The 18,164-nt window shown below is 52.0% G+C and overlaps 1 protein-coding gene across 1 annotated transcript; it reads left to right on the top strand.

Moving 5' to 3' along the window:
* Positions 1–15,850: 15,850 nt before the first annotated feature.
* Positions 15,851–17,577, top strand: LOC149327163 (uncharacterized). The gene is made up of 2 exons (XM_089562740.1): positions 15,851–15,904; positions 16,413–17,577. The coding sequence occupies exons 1-2, from the start codon at positions 15,875–15,877 to the stop codon at positions 17,469–17,471; spliced, it is 1,089 nt and encodes a 362-aa protein (XP_089418866.1). The 5' UTR covers positions 15,851–15,874; the 3' UTR covers positions 17,472–17,577.
* Positions 17,578–18,164: the final 587 nt, after the last annotated feature.

The following is an 18,164-nucleotide window of genomic DNA, read 5'->3' as shown; positions in this document are numbered from 1 at the left end:
GTGCTCTTCGGATCACGCGTGGAGACCGGGACCGCACCGACTGCGTAAAATAGATGAGTACTTTCCTTTAATAGTTTTAAAAGTGTGTTTAGTTTTTTTAGGCTGTTAGGGGAAGTGCAGGTTAAGGAATAGAATTTAGGTCAGTGACCTATATTCGGCCGGAAGGTGTTTTTTTTCAGTGTTTTTTTTGCGTTATCCTTTAGAGAGATACCTATTTTTTCTAAGTGATAGATCGGCATTTGCGGTAGGCATAATTTTATTTTATTTGTGCACGTGTTTTCAAGTGTGTTTGTCTTGAGCCTGTAGTTACCTTAGCAATCGAGTGTTGCTAAGATGGTTAAGCTACTGAAGGTTAGTTGTACGGAGTGTGAAGCGTCGGTGAATTTAAAAGAAACGCGGTTCGATTCGGTGGAGGAGGCCGAAGGCGCAGATTTTATGTGCAAATTCTGCGTATTAGGTGCACGCCTGAATAGGGCTGAACAGGCGAACAGCGAACTAGCTCTAAGGATGGATGCTCTAGAAACAGAGTTACAGATAGAGAGGGCAGAGAAGCGTAAGCTTCAAGAACAGCTTTGTCAGTTGGAGTTAAAAACGGCTGACACCGCCATTGGAAGCCAAAATGGCGGGCATTCCAGTCCCGTGGATGGGGCTTGCACTGGCATGGACAGCGAGAAGCCAGTAGGTCAGACATGTTCAGGCAGGAACAGCTACGCACAGGTGACAGCTGGGAAGTCGAGAGGCGATACTGAGAAGGGAAACGAGCAAATTCAAGGAAATGAGGTCACAGTCGCTGATAACAGGCAGCAAGATCCGGAAGTTAGGAAAGAGGGGCAGAGTACCCTAGTGCTTATCGCTGGTGACTCAAACATGGGGCGCTGCAAAAGAGCTATTCTGGACCCTGTGAAGGGTGATAGGCGGGTAGCAGTCGGGGTGTTTCCAGGAAGGACAATGGACGATGTTCTGAGAGCGACTAAAAGTGAACTTTCCGAGAAGGCTGCAAGGCGTAACTTGGTAGTGGTAGCGGCGGGGCTAAATGATGTCCTGAATGGTAACGCCGCACAAGTAGGAAAAAGATTAGCTGAGGGAGTTGACGGTATAAGGGCGATAGCACAGCAAGCTCAGATCGTGGTGTGTACAGTGCTGGAGGTACAAGGAAGGAATGTAGAGGTTGCTAAAGACGTTGTGAATCTTAATCGAGAGATAAGGCAGTTAGGCCTCAACAAGGGCTTTGAGGTGGTAGACATAAACAAGGAAGTGCACAGAGCAGGTTTGGGCAGAGACTTTGGACGAGATGGCATCCATTTCAGTGGAAGGGTAGGAGAAGGGATAGGCGGGCGCCTGGGAGGCCGAGCGGTAGCTTTTTTAAGGGGTCCACGGTGGCTCAGGGCGTAGGGGTAAATAGAAGCGATGTAGTAAATGTAACAATGGCGGCTAAGCCCAACAAAATGGCCACTAGGAGGCCCAGAAATAAAACTACGAAAAAGAAATTTAACGCCAGGATCAGTTACATAAACATGCAAGGGGGTAGAAAGAGAGCAAAATGGCTAGAAATAGAACAGCAGTTAAAGGACGAAGCAGTAGGTGTGTACGCTCTATGCGAAACACATCTGAGGGATCTAGAAGATCCACCTTTATTCGATGGCTATATCTGGGAAGGGTGCAACAGAACAACAACGGAGAAGAAGGGAGGAGGGGTAGGTATGCTGATACATCAAGGAACAAATTGGCAAAGAATAAAATCAACTTGCAAAGAACATGTCTGGGTATCAGGTACAATTGCTGGCAAAAGGACATGGCTAGGGGTTGTTTATTTAGGCGCCGGGGACAAATGCAGGCAAGAAAATAAGGATCTAGTTAAGTGCATCAATGACGATATAAAGCAGATTGGAGACGGTGTCGATATTATTTTGCTTGGAGACATGAACGGCCACATCGATGATCTGGATGGATACACAGATTGTAACGGGAAGTTAATGCTAGACTTGTGTGAGCGGCACAACCTAGTTATTGTCAACAGAGAAACTAAATGTGAAGGACAAATCACGTGGGAATCCCGTAACAGGCAAACAACCATTGACTACTGTCTAATGTCGCAGGGCATCTATTGCAAGCTCGCAATAATGGAAATAGACGAAGAGGGGAAGTACAGCCTAGGAAGTGATCATAAACGTATTAGTCTACAGTTGGGAGCCCTAGTCAAAAGAGAAATGCAGCGAAGTCAAAAAGACAACGCAAAATTAAACGATGAACAAATAGCGCTAATATCAGCCGAAATAGAAGAAGTAATCGAGAAACGCCCCATGGCAAAGTGGGATTATAATCAGTTGGAACTGCTCATTGCTACAAAAATGAAACAAGTGAAAGGAGTAAACTGCTGGAGAGGAAAGAGGAAGCCACGAAGCTGGTAGAAAATGGAAATTAAGGAGGCCATCGAACAACGACGGGTGGCTTCAAGGGAACACAGAGAAGCAAAGAAGGCGCAGTTATCTGAAGAGGAAATAGGCGAAAAATGGGAATCTTATAGACAAAAGAAACAGCAAGTTCAGGCCCTAGTCCAGGCTAAAATGAAGCAGTCCTCTGATAAATGGCTGACTGAAGTTCGCGAGGCAAATAAAGTGGGGCCAAGAAAATTCTGGAACCATATAAGCTGGTTGGGAAAAGCAAATAAAAGAACGCAGGAACAGATTATAGATGCCGAGGGAAAATGTTTAGAGGTAGACGATGCTGTGAACTACATTACATCATTTATAGCTGCGTATTTTAGCAATGACAATGGGGTAATCTTCCCAAGTGAGGCGGCAACACAGGACAGCACTACAGAGAACAGCTTAGAACTGACTAGTCTTAACTGGGAAAAGGCGGAAGCGAATATCCCTAAAACCACATCCGCAGGGATAGACAAAATTCCAATTAAGCTGATTAATGAACTTGGCCCAAGAAGCAAGGAAGCGCTGATAAAAGCATTGGAGACAGTCATAACAAATCAGCAAATTCCGCACAGCTGGAGTCAGAGTAAAATGAATTTGATTTATAAAGGGAAAGGACATAAGATGAACATCAAATCCTATCGTCCGATTACGATAACGTCTGTTATGTATAGGCTGGCCATGCAGGCGGTGAAATTAAAAATGCAGGCATGGGTAGAAGGTAATCGGATACTCGGAGAACTTCAGAATGGGTTCAGAAGGGGTAGGCGTTTAGATGATAGCCTGTTCGTGCTTACCCAATGCATAGAAATAGCTAAGGCGGAAAACAGACCTCTGTTTTTAGCCTTTCTGGACATAAGCGGTGCATACGATAACGTGAACAGGGAACTCCTGTGGAGCATATTGAAAGATTTAATTAGGTATCGGTCATGACGTAATTGATTTTCTACAGGAAATCTACCGAGGTAATGAAGTTGAAATTACATGGGAAGGGAAATAAAGTACCACAACTGTGGGGGTGCACAAAGGATTAAGGCAAGGTTGTCCTCTATCACCGCTGCTGTTCATGCTTTACGTGATAAATATGGAAAGAAGGCTAGAAGAAAGTAATCTAGGTTATAATCTGTCGTACAGATTAGGCGGAAATGTAGTTGAGCAGCGACTCCCGGGTTTAATGCATGCGGACGATATTGTACTGTTAGCAGATAGCCAGGAAGATTTACAACCATTGGTTAATTGTTGTGGAGACGAAGAAGACGCTCTAGGATTCAGTTTTAGCGCAACTAAATCAGGTGTGATGGTTTTTAACGATACAACTGACCAGGTGCTTACAATACAAGGCCACGAAATACCCAAAGTGGCCGCATACAGATACCTCGGGATATGGCTAAACGAAGTGCAGATATACACGGAAAAGCACGAACAGGCTCTTAGGACAAAAGGCCGAAGAGACGCCGGGATAATGAAACATAGGGCATTATGGGGGTACAACAAATATGAAGTACTAAGAGGTATTTGGAAAGGAATAATGGTGCCGGGACTTACTTTCGGCAATGCGGTTCTATGCTTAAGGGCAGAAGTTCAGTCGAGATTAGACGTAAATCAGAGAGCGGTTGGAAGATTAGCCCTAGGTGCCCACGGCAAAACCACAAACGAGGCAGTACAAGGGGATATGGGCTGGGCATCGTTCGAAGCACAGGAAGCTAAGAGTAAAATACTATATGAAGAACGCCTGAGGAAATTGGACGACAACAGGTGGGCAGCTAAGGTATTTAAATATTTATACAGAAAGAGCGTTGACTCACAGTGGCGGAAAAGAACTAGAAAACTAACCAGTAAGTATGCAGGTCATGAGGACGGAGCAAGAAAGAGCATTAAACGACAGGTTAAAAACGCGGAAGTTAAAAATTGGATGAATTCAATGGAAAAGAAACATAGTGTAGAACTATATCGATGCTGGAAAAGGCAGATCAGGAAAGATTTTTTCTATGATAATTCAAGAGGCAGTGCCCTACTTTTTGAAGCTAGGTCAGGGTGTCTTAGAACGCGCAGCTACAAAAAGAAATTTAACGAAGAAGATGACACATGTGCAGTGTGTGGTAGATCTGTGGAAACAATTGAACACCTCATAATCAAATGTGACGGTATCCATCCGGATGTCGATGCAGGCGCAGTCACTCTTCCTGAGGCCCTAGGGTTTAAAGATAACAATGGTCATGTAAATAAATCTGCAGTGGAAGTCAGCAAAAAGCGATTGGAGGATTGGTGGCTGAAAAGCAGAGATGTGGCATAAGGTTAGAATTGTAGGAAACCGTAGGTAAAGATGGTGGCGATTCTTAATGAGAATTGCCAACACAGTAAACAAAAAAAAATAAAGAAGAAAAGCTGAGCATGGTGGCAATTGCCACCACCCCGTTTCAAAGGGGGCGCTCCTATGCATCCATCCATCCATCCATCCATCGGTAGCGCCGCTGGCACTTGTCACAGCACGTACGGGCGCTTCTCTTCCATGAGTCGTTTGTACGTTGCGTTGTTGACAGACATGCATATGTGAGTGCGATGGGGAAAAAGTGCATCGTTCCACGCTGCACAATGGGTTACAAAAGCTGTACCGAGAAACTGCCTCTCTTTTCTGCTCCGAAAGATTATAGGCTCCGTGCGCTGCAGTTTGGGGATAGAGTTCCTGTATATGCTCCCACAGGGAGCAGAGTTGCGCGAAGGTCCGCCATCATGTTCTAAGCTGTGCGGGAAAGCCACTTCTCGTACGTACAGGGGCTGCGTAGCTCGCTGTGTAGGGCGCTTGGGCTTTTTTTTTTTCTCCTTTAAATAGATTGACTTGATGGAAAGTTTCTAAACGTAACGCTGAAAACTAATCTGTGATTTACCGAGGGTGTGCATACAGAAACGAAAAAAAAAATTGCGAAAGGTTAACAGCAACTCGTAATCATGACAAACTGACGAAAAGACTGGAAACGGCCTGCGAGTTTTTTTTTTTTTCTTTCTGGAACCAGTAATTTCAGAAGAACAAGCAGTTCCGTTCCAGATGAGACAGTGTCTGTCCAATCCTGTCTTCCTGCGCGCACGTCTTAAGAACAAGAAGAGTATATCGATGAATTACTTTTTTTTTCACAACTTGCACCGCCGCGTGTTCTGTACGAGTTATGCGCGGAAAATACGAAAACGCATCTCTCTAGAACCACATTAAAATAATTGTGCAACTTGTTGTAGGCAATCAGACTAAAGCAACGCCAATGCATTGAACAAGGCGAGTCTGACATAACGAAAAAATTAATACTCAATTGCTTGCTCAACACATTTCACAAAATATACCCCGTTGCTAAGTGCAGTGATAGGGCGGATCATTAAAGGACCTTGAAAGTACTCTTACACGTAGATATTATTTAACTTTCCTCATTTTTTACCGAAAAGCACTATCGTTTCACCTTAGTTATTAAATTACAATAGTTGCTGATTACTGTGGTAGGTTTTCCTGCCTGCTTCATCCTTATTCCGCGGAAGAAACTAATTTAATGTTCCGCTTTGCATTTTCGTACTCCTTCTTCGTAGATTCGGCTTAGGTCGCAGTATCAAACCATTTCGCGACTCCTGGATTTTTTTAAAGCCGAGGTTATAGGCTGACTTGCTGTCTTCCAGCTGAAACTATTCGCGGCATCAAGATTTGCGACACTTGTTTACATGCGATTTTTGCCTATCCTATCCTCACATTTCTCACTTAATCCTTGTCAGATGGTTCTTAAGGGCATTTTTACTAAGAACAATACTTTATAGCATAGGCAGACAAATGGTTTAGGGGGGTTTAACTGCTATGACATTGAACAATACATGGCCTCTAGAATTTCGGCTCCATTGAAATTCAACCGCCGCGGCCGGGATCGAACTCACGTCATTCGGGACAGCAGCCGAGAGCTATAACCACTAAGCCACCGCAGCGGCTGCATAGGCAAATTAAATGTTTATGCAGGTGAGACTGGCATCGAAATGTAGCAAAACTTTGCATGGAATTTGCTTCTTGAACATTCATTGTTCCTTATATTTCACCTCGAATCATCACTACAGAAGGCTCGAAGCAGCAGTAGAGTTAGCAGAGCCTGCCCTAGTGAAGGGCCAAAAAGTTGCAGATGCAGACTGTAAATTGAAAACCCAAAATCTGAGCAGCAGGAGGTGGCCCACCGGTTCTGACTTTTCACCGAGTCGGACGTGTTTTTTGACGCTATTTCGACTTCGGCCTGGCCTAGCTACGCCGTTCAGCACTCGGGTTGGGCCCGCATCGCCTGCACGTACGGCCCGCAGGCAACGGACCTGGACCTGGGATAAGCACCTCACGTGGCCCCCGGCCATGGAGCCCCACCAGGAGGCCCGCGGCCGCGGAATGCGCAAGGCTAGGACTGTGCCAGACGGACCTCGTTCACAGAGCGCACGCCGCGACCGGTCTCTCGAATCATCTCCGCTGCTAGAGAGGTGGATAGAGTGCGTGCAGCGCGCAACACAGCGCGCTGCCCTGACTCCGGAGACGGCGAAGGCAACGTTACGCACCTTGGCCCTTCCGCCACGTGCTGCTGCGATGGCGGCGCGCGCGGACGAACACGTGGAAGTCGCCATTGCCAGCCCGGTCCAGCAGCCACCACACGGCGACGGCCAAATTCCGGCAGCGGTGGTAGCAGCCGTAGAAGAGCCAGAGGGGGACGACGCCATGGATCAAAGCACCCATCGCAAGCGGCGCCGTTCCACCCAGTCTGAGGAGGGGAACAAAGGCAGCGGGGGCGAGGAATCTGCTGCCAAGCGCGAAGCGCTGCAGCTCACTGCACCTGTCTCACCTCCCCCTCCGCGTCCAGAGGGAGCGATCACAGGACAAAGAGCCAGGGAGGTGACAGCGGACAACAGCGTGTCTGCCAGTACTAGCTGCTTTCCCCCTGCTCTCGCCGGAACGCAAGCCCCCACCCTGAGGGACCAGCGGCCGGTGACGACATCGGCTGACGCGGCGCGGCAGAAGCCAGCAAACCCGGCACGTGACCAAGAGGCCGCAGCTGCGGCTCTCAGACGGAGCGCGGCGCACGCTGCCAGCGTGCCTGACAGCAACGAGTGCCACGCCCCCCCGGCATCCTCATGCTCCCTGGAGGCCGCCGGCCTGATCCCCTGGCGCCAGGCTTCAACCCGAGCACAGCGAAGGCGTAAGGCTGCCCTGCAGAGAGCTGCTGCTGCTGTGGCGGTCCATGAGGAGCTCCACTGGACAGTCCTGTTCCGGCCAGCGGAACGCGGCGTGGCCATAAGCAGGGAACAGGGCTGGGAGATTGCTGAGGAGCTGGGCCCGCGCCCAGGCGTGCTGGCGGTTCGCGTTAATACGCGGAGGAATGTGGTGGCGGTGGACACCGGCTGCGCAGCTACCTTCGGCTCGCTTCTGGCCACGACTGTCATCCGTGGCCTGGTTGTGTGCGCCAGGGAGCCAGCTCCTCGCAACCAGTCCAGTGGGCTCGTGTTCGGCGTGGACGCGCGCCGCTCAGCGGACCAGCTGCTTGCCGCCGTGGAATCGGCGGTGGCAGTGACGTCGGCGTCGCTTTCGGGAAGCACGCTGCTTCTCCGATTTGCGGCGCCGATCCCGCCACCGTATGTGTTCATTTACAGGCGGCGCCTCGCTGTCCGGCCCTGCCGCCCGCGCCCACTGCAGTGTTCCCGCTGTTCCAGCCTGGGCCATGCCACCGAGGCCTGCAGAGCTGCTGCCCGCTGTGCCCGCTGCGGTGGACCACACGAAACTGGGGCGTGCACCAGCGGAAAATCGCGCTGCTCAAACTGCGGCGGCCGACACCCTGCCACGGACCCTTCATGCCCCCACTGGCAACGAGAGAGGCATGTCGCCACGATTTTGGCTTCGTCAGAGGTGCCTCTCTCACGACGGGCCGTGCGCGCGGTTGTACGTGAATAAACGGCGCCGCAGGCTGCACAGCAGCAACCAAGCAAGCGCAGCTATGCGCAGGTTGTGGGCCACAGCAAGCAGCAGCAGCAGCCTTCTCAGCAGCTCCGGCCTCAGAAGCAGCGGTGGCAGCATCCCAAGCAGCCGGCCGGTTCCCGCACCGCACCAGTGAGGCCCGCACCCACTACCTCCGGTGGTTCCCCTCTGGACGCACGCGATGCCTTAATCGAGCGCCTGCAGGCCGCGCTGCGAGCACTAAGCGTGCTCCTGCCAGAGGGCTCCGAGGGTCGCCGCATCTGTGAGGAAGCGACAGGCCCTCCTGCACTAAACAGCCAACAACATGGCTAGTCGCCGGGCAGCACCCCGCATTCCCACAGTCCTGCAATGGAACGTCCGCTCCCTTGCAGCGCGATACGCTGAGCTCCGCTCACGCATAACATCCGAACAACCAGAGGTGATCGCGCTGCAGGAAACTTACGTCCGGCTGCGGGATGGGGAGCCCCAAAGGCGGCTGCCCGGCTACATCGGCTACCATTCACCAACGAAGTGTGAGGAGGGGTCATGTGCATCAATCCCTTGCGGCGACCCAGCCCATCGACCCGGAAAATCGCGGGCCTCCATCTATGTGCGGCGCGACGTCCAGCACGCGCTCGTCGGCACGGCGGCGGCGACGAGTGACGTTCAGGAGTGCGTGGCAGTGACAGTGCGCGTCGGGGGTGTTGACACATCAGTAGCCAGTGTTTATGTGCGCCCAGCTGTGGCGTGGAACGCGCTGTGTTTTCGTGTTGTGTCGTCGTGTTGTGCCCAGCGCCAGCTCATAGTTGGTGACTTCAATGCCCATCATTGTGCGTTGGGCAGTGCGCGCAACGACCGGCGCGGCGACGACCTGCATGACACAGCAACGCAGCTGGGACTCACTCCCCTCAACACTGGCCAGCCCACCTTCCGACGGCGTGGATCGTCAGGCTCCTGCATCGACGTTGCGTTCGCGTCCAGCGGCATCGAGGCGACCTGGCGTCGTGCACCATCCCTCTGGGGCTCGGATCACTTCTCCATCACCATAGAGCCCACTGCTAAAGAGGCGCGCCCCATGCGTACGTACGCTATCGTGAATTGGGGCAGCTTCCGCCAAGAGGTGGACGCCGCCGCTGCGTCCGGCGCCGATTACTTCACCAGTCTTGTCCGGAGCGCCCTCGCAGCCACGCGTCGCGCAGAGGTGCGGGCAGGTCAGCCAACACCCGACAATAAGCTGCTCGATCTGCGCGACAAAAGGGACAAGGCGGAGCGCAGGGCGCGACGGACGGACAAGCCAGAAGACTGGACGGTCTACAATCGGCTAGACGCAGCGGCAAGACGTCACTCCAACAAGCTATATCGACGGCAGTGGGCTTCTCTCTGCAACACGATGGAGAAGGATCGCAGCTCGCGACGGCTCTTCACCACACTGCGGCGCATCACTACACCTCAGGCGAACCCTCAGCCACTGGCCGCTCTCGCCATCTCGAGCGGCCAAACAAACCAACAGCTGGCTGAGCAGTTCGCTGACCGATTCGCGCCACAGTGCCCCGCGAGCAGTGCAGTGACGACATCGGGCCCCAGTTTCGACGCCAGTGCCTCTTCCCACGCCCCGGATGACGGCCCGTGCAACGCGCTCTTCACTGCGGCGGAACTGAACGACGCGCTGCGCCACTGCACCCGCCGCTCAGCGCCCGGGCCGGACGGGGTTACCTACCAGATGCTGCGCAACCTGGACGCGGAGCAACGTCAAGTCCTCCTGCGGCAGCTCAACCTGGTGTGGGAACGCGGGGTGCTACCTGAGGAGTGGCGCACAGCGGTCGTCTGCCCGATACCGAAGCCAGGCCGCCCACCCACGGAGCTCAGCGGATACCGTCCAGTGGCGCTGACGTCGGCGGCGTGCAAGCTGATGGAGCATATGGCGCTCCAACGCCTGCATGCGCGGGCCGCGGAGGCGGACTTGTTCGACGAGCGTCAGACAGTGTTTCGCGGGATGCGCTGCGCGGCAGATTCAATCGCGGACGTTGTCTCCGCACTCGAGCACGCCGTGGCGGCGCGGCAGGTAGCACTGCTCTTGCTGCTCGACGTCTCGAGTGCGTTTGACAACGTCCACCGTGCGGTAATTCTCGCGAGGCTGGAAGAGGCGGGCGTGGCCGGTCGTCTGTTGCGTTATGTGCAGGGGTTCCTTAACGCTCGCACTATTCGCGTGCGCGTGGGAGCGGCTCTCTCTCAGCCCCGCCCGGTGGATCTAGGCGTGCCGCAGGGGTCGGTGTTGTCCCCGTTCCTGTTCAATGTGGCGATGTCGGCGGTGCCGGGCTGTCTGCCCACAGGCAACCGGCACCGCGTGTACATCTCCATATACGCGGACGACATCGCTCTGTGGTGCTTGGGACCTCCGGGCGAGGCTTCCCGCGTGAGAGACTGCCTCCAGGGTTCCCTTGACGCTATCGGCGACCGGTTGCGGAGCCTCGGTCTGGCGCTTTGCGCGCAGAAGTCTGCAGCCATGGCCTGCGGAGCTCGCAGATGCGCCCGCCTGGCGCCGCTGACGTTGGCTGGGACGCCGCTGCCGTGGAAGAGCTCCGTGCGGTACCTCGGCCTGGATATCGACCAGCGCCTCTCCTTTCGCCCCGCGGCGACCAGGGCCTGCCAGCAGATGAAGAGGACTACAGCCGCCGTGCACAAGCTCACCGCCCGGGGCCAGGGGATTTCTCAGCAGGCTGCGCTGCGCCTCTACAACGCCGCAGCCTTAGGGGCGATACTCTACGCGCTGCCCCTCGTCACGGTGCGCAAACCATCATGGAAGGCACTGGAGGTGCAGCATCGCAAAGCGCTGCGGACCTGCCTCGGCCTACCCGGCAACTCGCAATGCGAGGCCACACTGGCCGAGGCGGGCGCGTGGCCGCTGCAGCTACAGGCCACGCAGCGCTCGCTGCACCACATCGACGGCCTTCACCGCGCTCCGGACGGCGGGGAACTCCTGCAGCGCCTTCGTCAATACCCGCGCTCAAGAATGGGCGCGGCACTGCAGGAATATGACCAGCTGACGCGCGCCACGGCCCCCTACGGCCTCTGCTCCCCCTGGCCCCTCACGACGGAGGTACAGCGAGAGATCGTCGGCATCGCGGGAAAACGCAGCACACCACTATGTGCGGTGCAGCAGCTAGCCGGAGCCGTCATCTACGAGCAACTGCGCGACCATCTGCTTGTGTTCACTGACGGCTCCGTGGTGAGCGAAAACTGCTCGCTCGCTGCAGCGGCCACCATCCCCGCCCTGCAGCTGCACCGCCAGCAAAGAGTGGTTTACCTGGGCTCTTCGACCACGGCGGAGCTACTGGGTCTTCGCCTGGGCTTGGACCTGGTGCTCACCCTTACTCCGCCGCCACCCAGGTGTGCTCTGCTGTGTGATTCCCGTGCCGCCCTCAGCCGCCTGCAGACTCCCGGCCGTGGCACCCCGTTGCTGTGCGCGTTACGCGAGCGCATTGAGCGCCTCGCGGAGCGCAGATGCAGTATTCGCGTGCAGTGGGTGCCCGGTCACTGCGGCATCCGCGGCAACGAGCAAGCCGACGAGCTCGCCACCGCCGCACATCAGCTTCCTCCCAGCGACGAACCGCTCGCCCTGGAAGACGTGCGTGCGGTGATCCACGACCACCTCCGTCAGCAACACCCGGACCCTCGCATCGCGCGAGGAGAGCGCATTTCTCTCGTCGGCGCGCGCTCACTGTCGCGCCTCCAGCGGGCGATGATCATCCGAGTGCGCGTCGGCTGCGTGTGGCCCGGGGTAAGACGGGTGCGCCACGGACTTTCGTCGAGCGACGCGTGCGCTGACTGCGGCGCAGTGGAAACATTGGAGCACATGCTCCTTCGCTGTACCGCTTCTGCAGTGCCGCGTCGCGAGATGCTCGCGGCCTACAGGGCGCTGGGAATCATCCCGGACAGTCTCGAAGCGCTCCTGTGGCCGCGCGGCAGTGCGCGCACCCGCGACAGAACAATGGTGAGCCTCTGTGTGTTCATCGAGCAGGCAGGCTTGACTTCCCGCTTGCTCTTCGCCAGGTAGTGCACGCGTGACAGGAACGCTCCGTTGGTGCTACCTCGGACGGTATACGCGGCCGGGCGCCCCACCCCGGCCGCTAGTGCAGTGTGTCGCGCGCGCGATTAGTCCGTGACAGGACGCTATATGTGCGCGCGGCTATGTACATTGTGTTTACATCTTTTGTGATTGTGCGCAGTGGTCGCTCGCGCGCACTTATTTTCGGACAATGTTTGGACATTAGCGCGCGAGCGGCGCGAACTTGATTACTTTTGTATTTTGTAAATAGTGTACAAAGCTCTCCCCTATCCTTTCTTGCTGTCGCTCCCGTCTATACTTCTCCTCACTATCCTCTCCCTTTCCCTTTCATTTCCGCCGGCTGCAGCTCGGGTGCTTAAGATATTAGATAGCAATTGCCGCGGCCGGCAACACTCTTTTGCTTCACTTTTTATTTATTTATTTATTTATCTTTTTTTAAATAAACCACTACCACCACCACTGTAAATTCTGTACAATTTTAATGCAGTGATATGCTACAAATACTGTTTCGAGGGACAGGTATAGGCTCAAACTAGTATCCATAAAAGGACACTAAGTGAAAGATATAGACAAAAAAGATTTTCGTTGCCTGTTTCTTATTTGATAATGTGTGTGATTTGTTCAAGGTAAACAAATGTCGACACTTGAAAAATGTTTTTTATCAATGCAATTCTGATTTCGCTGTCGAAACAGGCAAATGTTGGTTGTGATGGCACTGGTAGATCTTGGAACATGTTAGAAATTTTTATTTATTTATCAATACTGTAAGCCCTTCACTGCCGCAAACAGGAGAGGTTCATTCTCAAGAGCCACTTGAGGCGTCGACGCACTTCGGCCGCTGACCTTCCACATGGCACTGCGTAAAACGCTTTGCCGTTTCCCGTGCGGTTGCTGCAGTTTGGCGCACTGCACCCAGTCATAGCTGACGACTGCGTCCGTCACTGTCACTGCAGAACACCAAACCTGACGCCTCAGGTGTGCACGGAAAACAAATGAATGTAGCCGACAGCGCGGGCTCACATGAGCCGTCGAGCTGATAAGGGCTCGCTCGGCGCTGCACCTGTGAAGTCAGCTTCTCCGCCGAGTGTAGAACACACGACGTCACGAAAATCATGTGACCGCCTCTCGGCGAATGGCGTTCGGAGCGGCGAGGGAAAACAGACGCGCAACTCTGCTACCTTTGGTAGCATATACAGTAACTCTATTTGGGGAGAGCGCGTGGCGCCATCTGGTTAACAGAGGGGGCGAAAGGTGGGGGCAACTCTCGTTCAGTTTGCAGTCAGCGCGGAGAGCGGCAAGGTGTTTCCCGCCAGGACAGCAGCTTGGGCATGTTGGTTATTCATTCTTGATGGAACAGCGCAAAACATCGGGACAAGAGACAAGCGCTGACTTACAACTGGTTTTTATTTCGAAGAAACATTGCTTCTTATACCTTCTTCACCCTCTCAAAAAGCACATGCGTCGCAACCATATCGTTCAAGCGTCCACAAAAAAGCATAAGACAAATAATCACAGATATTTATAATCACATTTTTAACATGTCAAATTCTTTCTTAGTCAAAGCTACAGACGGCGTGCTGACACAATCGTCGCGCAGACTCGCTATCGAAGCTGCCTCGATTATTTCCCGGACTAACTGGTCTTTGTGATTAGCCAAAGCTTTGCATTTTTGGAAAACCGGTGCACAACTAGTTGAAGGGCAATCTCTGCAATGGATTCCCAGGTTCCTGCAAGCTTGCTCGAAATTATTTTTGTGTTCTAGCAGCCTTTCATTCATGCACCTGCCAGTCTGCCCAATGTACTGTTTACCGCAAGTCACTGGCAACGAATAAACAAGGCCTTCGGTGCACTCCACAAAGCGGGTTCGATGCTTTATCGTGCATCCCTGCTTCTTTTTGGTCGGATCGGAGTTGACTCGTCTGCACAGACTTTTGAGTTTATTAGGAGCAGTCATCACTACATTCACGCCAGCTTTTCGACCTATGCCTTTCAGGCGATGGGAAATATTGTGAAGATCCGTATCTTCACAATATTTCCCATCGCCTGAAAGGCATAGGTCGAAAAGCTGGCGTGAATGTAGTGATGACTGCTCCTAATAAACTCAAAAGTCTGTGCAGACGAGTCAACTCCGATCCGACCAAAAAGAAGCAGGGATACACGATAAAGCATCGAACCCGCTTTGTGGAGTGCACCGAAGGCCTTGTTTATTCGTTGCCAGTGACTTGCGGTAAACAGTACATTGGGCAGACTGGCAGGTGCATGAATGAAAGGCTGCTAGAACACAAAAATAATTTCGAGCAAGCTTGCAGGAACCTGGGAATCCATTGCAGAGATTGCCCTTCAACTAGTTGTGCACCGGTTTTCCAAAAATGCAAAGCTTTGGCTAATCACAAAGACCAGTTAGTCCGGGAAATAATCGAGGCAGCTTCGATAGCGAGTCTGCGGGACGATTGTGTCAGCACGCCGTCTGTAGCTTTGACTAAGAAAGAATTTGACATGTTAAAAATGTGATTATAAATATCTGTGATTATTTGTCTTATGCTTTTTTGTGGACGCTTGAACGATATGGTTGCGACGCATGTGCTTTTTGAGAGGGTGAAGAAGGTATAAGAAGCAATGCTTCTTCGAAATAAAAACCAGTTGTAAGTCAGCGCTTGTCTCTTGTCCCGATGTTTTGCGCTGTTCCATCAAGAAAGAAGGTGTTTCCGCCGAAGGAAAAGATAAACTCCGCTAATTATGGGCGGCTCCTACTGCTGTGTTTACCAGTGCCATAGCAGCTATAAGAACACTGCAACCAAGGTGCCGAAGATAAAATTTTATCGTTTCCCTTGGAGATCCTACGAAAGGAAAAGAGGGAGCGCTGGATTCAGGCAGTGCGGCGTGCATGGTAAGGGTAACTATTTCTGGAGGCTAAGGTCAGCCCTTTCTTATGGGGAAGGCTGTATCAGGAAATAATTTTAATTCTTTTACCCTTTTCTTCGTGCACTGCTAGCCCCGACGGAAAACCCTGGCATCCGGTGCGGCTTGAAACCAGAATATGCAGCGCACATTTTGTGGGCAATGAGAAAAGTAACATTGCTTCGCACCCGGCCTATGTTCCCACCATATTCCCCCCGTCTTATGGAAAAGCTGGCGGAATGATGCCTAGTGAAAAACTGCGGAGGTTCTTCAGGTAAGCACTACTACAGAAAATAGAATGACGATGCACGACCTCATCATACATTCGTCTTCTGAAACATATTAGTGTGCCAACTGGCTCTGACGCATGACAACCCCCGTTATATCTTTTTGATTTGAAGGTCTGAGCGTCGTGTAGCAGACCGGGCGACTGCGGACAGTTCGGACGATAATGCAAAGGAAAGCGGTTCGCCATTCATCGAACAGGAATGCTCACCAGACCCAGAATACGAGGAGTCATTGCTTTCCGTTGGAGGTGCAGAAATGCCAGTGGAAGAAAGGACCACATCCGTAGTAGGCGGCATATATATTTCACTTTTTGGGATAAGAAAGAAAGTGTGCAACGCTTGACAGAATTTCGTGATCTGAACTTGGGTTTTTGCTACTTGTTTCTTTTGATTTTATGCAAGTTGTCGTTTACTCCGACCATATCGTTAATTGCGTTTGCGCTATTTTTGAATATTAAACTCTAGTTAATGCGCACGTTACGTCTAAAGCCTGTTTCACATGACAGCGATAATGCTAGCGAATCCTGTCGCCGCAGCGGAAAAACCTGTTTTGAGTCGTCGCTGCGACGAGCGGCGAGGTTTCAAAAAGTTGGAAATTTTCGCTTATTTCAAATAAATAAAACAACATACAGGAATATACAGCTTCGACGGTGTCAGCAACGTCTTTTTGTACGCTTTTCAGTTCGTTGTTTTTTTTTCTGTACTTTGCTGCTGAGCCTTTCCTTTATCTACGTTGAGCTTAAACTGAGTGGCTCGCATCCGATATCGCTAACCAGTCTTCTCTGCGTGTGCAGATGACGCAGACCGACGCTCAATCATGCGAGGGCCCCTGCACCATTTTCCTTTCCATGGCATCAGGTTGCACAGCTTCGACACAAGTGTGTCATATTAGCACAGTGAATTCTTCGACTCAAGTAGAGCCTGCCACTACGTCCACAGCCACCGGCGAAGACGAGAGAAGTTGTGTATTTCTCGCGTACAGTTCTCTTTATGAAAGAAAGGACGCCTTTGTGGAACTATGTGGTGTGAGCACAAATGCCTTTGCATTGCTGCTTTCAGTGTTGGCTCCGCTTTGTGTTAGAAGAATTGATGTGACAATCGCACAGAAGTTAGTTATATTTCTAATGAAGTTAAAACTAGGTGTTTCATTTTCTAGCATTGCAGTGCTATTTGGCATCCACAGGACAGCAGTCAGTCGCATTTTTTATTTTCTATTGAACAACCTCGTCGCTGCACTGCAAGACTGGATACCGAATCCACCCATTGCAGTTGTCCAAGAATCTATGCCCTCATGTTTTAAACGGCACTACCCGAGGTGCCGTTTCATAATTGACTGTACGGAACTAAACACCGAGGAGCCCCCAACTATTGAGCAGCAGCGAGCTTTGTTTTCCCATTACAAAGGACATTACACACTGAAATTTTTAATCGCAGTATTGCCAAACGGAGTTGTAACATTTGTATCAAAAGCATACGGTGGAAGGGCTTCAGACACCCATATTACCTTAGAATCAGGATTTCTCGACCGAGTTGAGCCAGGGGATGTAATTCTTGCCGACAAAGGCTTCCCAGGGATTCGGGCACCAGTAGAAGGTCAGAAAGCCATCATTGTCTTGCCCCCATTTTCTAAAGGCAATGCCCAGTTTACATATGATGAACTAATGCAGACATATCATGTGGCCCAAGTGCGAATTCATGTCGAGCGGGTAATCCAGCGGATAAAGATATTCAACATCCTAAACACCAGAGTTCCCACAGAGCTGATTCCCTACATGGACGACATCATGCGCATATGTTGCATACTCACTAATCTCCAGACACCCATAATAAATGAAAGAGTGCAGCCTCATTAGCATTCTTCACTGCTGTCGGTTATGTGGATCTTTGAAGTGCAAGTTTAAGGGCACAAGGCCGACAACCTCTCCTTTCTTTCACCAGCTCAGTTCCTTCAGCAGTGGGAAGGTCAAACCGGATGCTGTGTGGAATTTGTTCGTGGAAGTGCACCAGCACCACACTCTCGCTGGCATGGTAAAAGACACTCTAAGGAGGAGAGAGGGTGGGGGGCGCCTGCAAACTTGTTTCCATTTGAACGAAAACATCTTCGACGGAGTCTGGTTGGGTTTTTGAGATAGTTGAGAGAAAAAAAAAACTGACGCCAACGAACATTTTAATTTAGCCCAACGTTTCGGGACCAACTCGGTCCTTTCTTCAGGGGTGACTAAAGTGTGCCAGCAGCAGCGGGCTGCTGCCTTCGCTCTCCCTTTGTTAGCACGTGGCGCAGTACACTAACGTACGCAGAGGGGAGCGTTCCTGGAGTTCTATTCATCGCCGCCTTTGTGAGCCGGATGTGCCACGACTCCACATGTCGCCTCTTGAACAGGTTTGGCTCCACGGCCAAGACGCTCACCTCCTTGAAGGTTGGCGTCAGTTTTTTTTTCTCAACTGTTTCCATTCACCAGAGAAGTCAACTTGCCCTTCTCCCTCTACCCATGCCTGGCGGACTAGCATGACCCCCTCTTGGAAGGGCATTATTTGCCTTGTATGGG

This window comes from Amblyomma mixtum, chromosome 10, assembly GCF_055824585.1.
Source record: "Amblyomma mixtum isolate Tamu chromosome 10, ASM5582458v1, whole genome shotgun sequence".
NCBI lineage: Eukaryota > Metazoa > Arthropoda > Arachnida > Ixodida > Ixodidae > Amblyomma > Amblyomma mixtum.
Note: the sequence above shows the minus strand (reverse complement) of the source record. Positions and strands in the feature narration are given on the sequence as shown.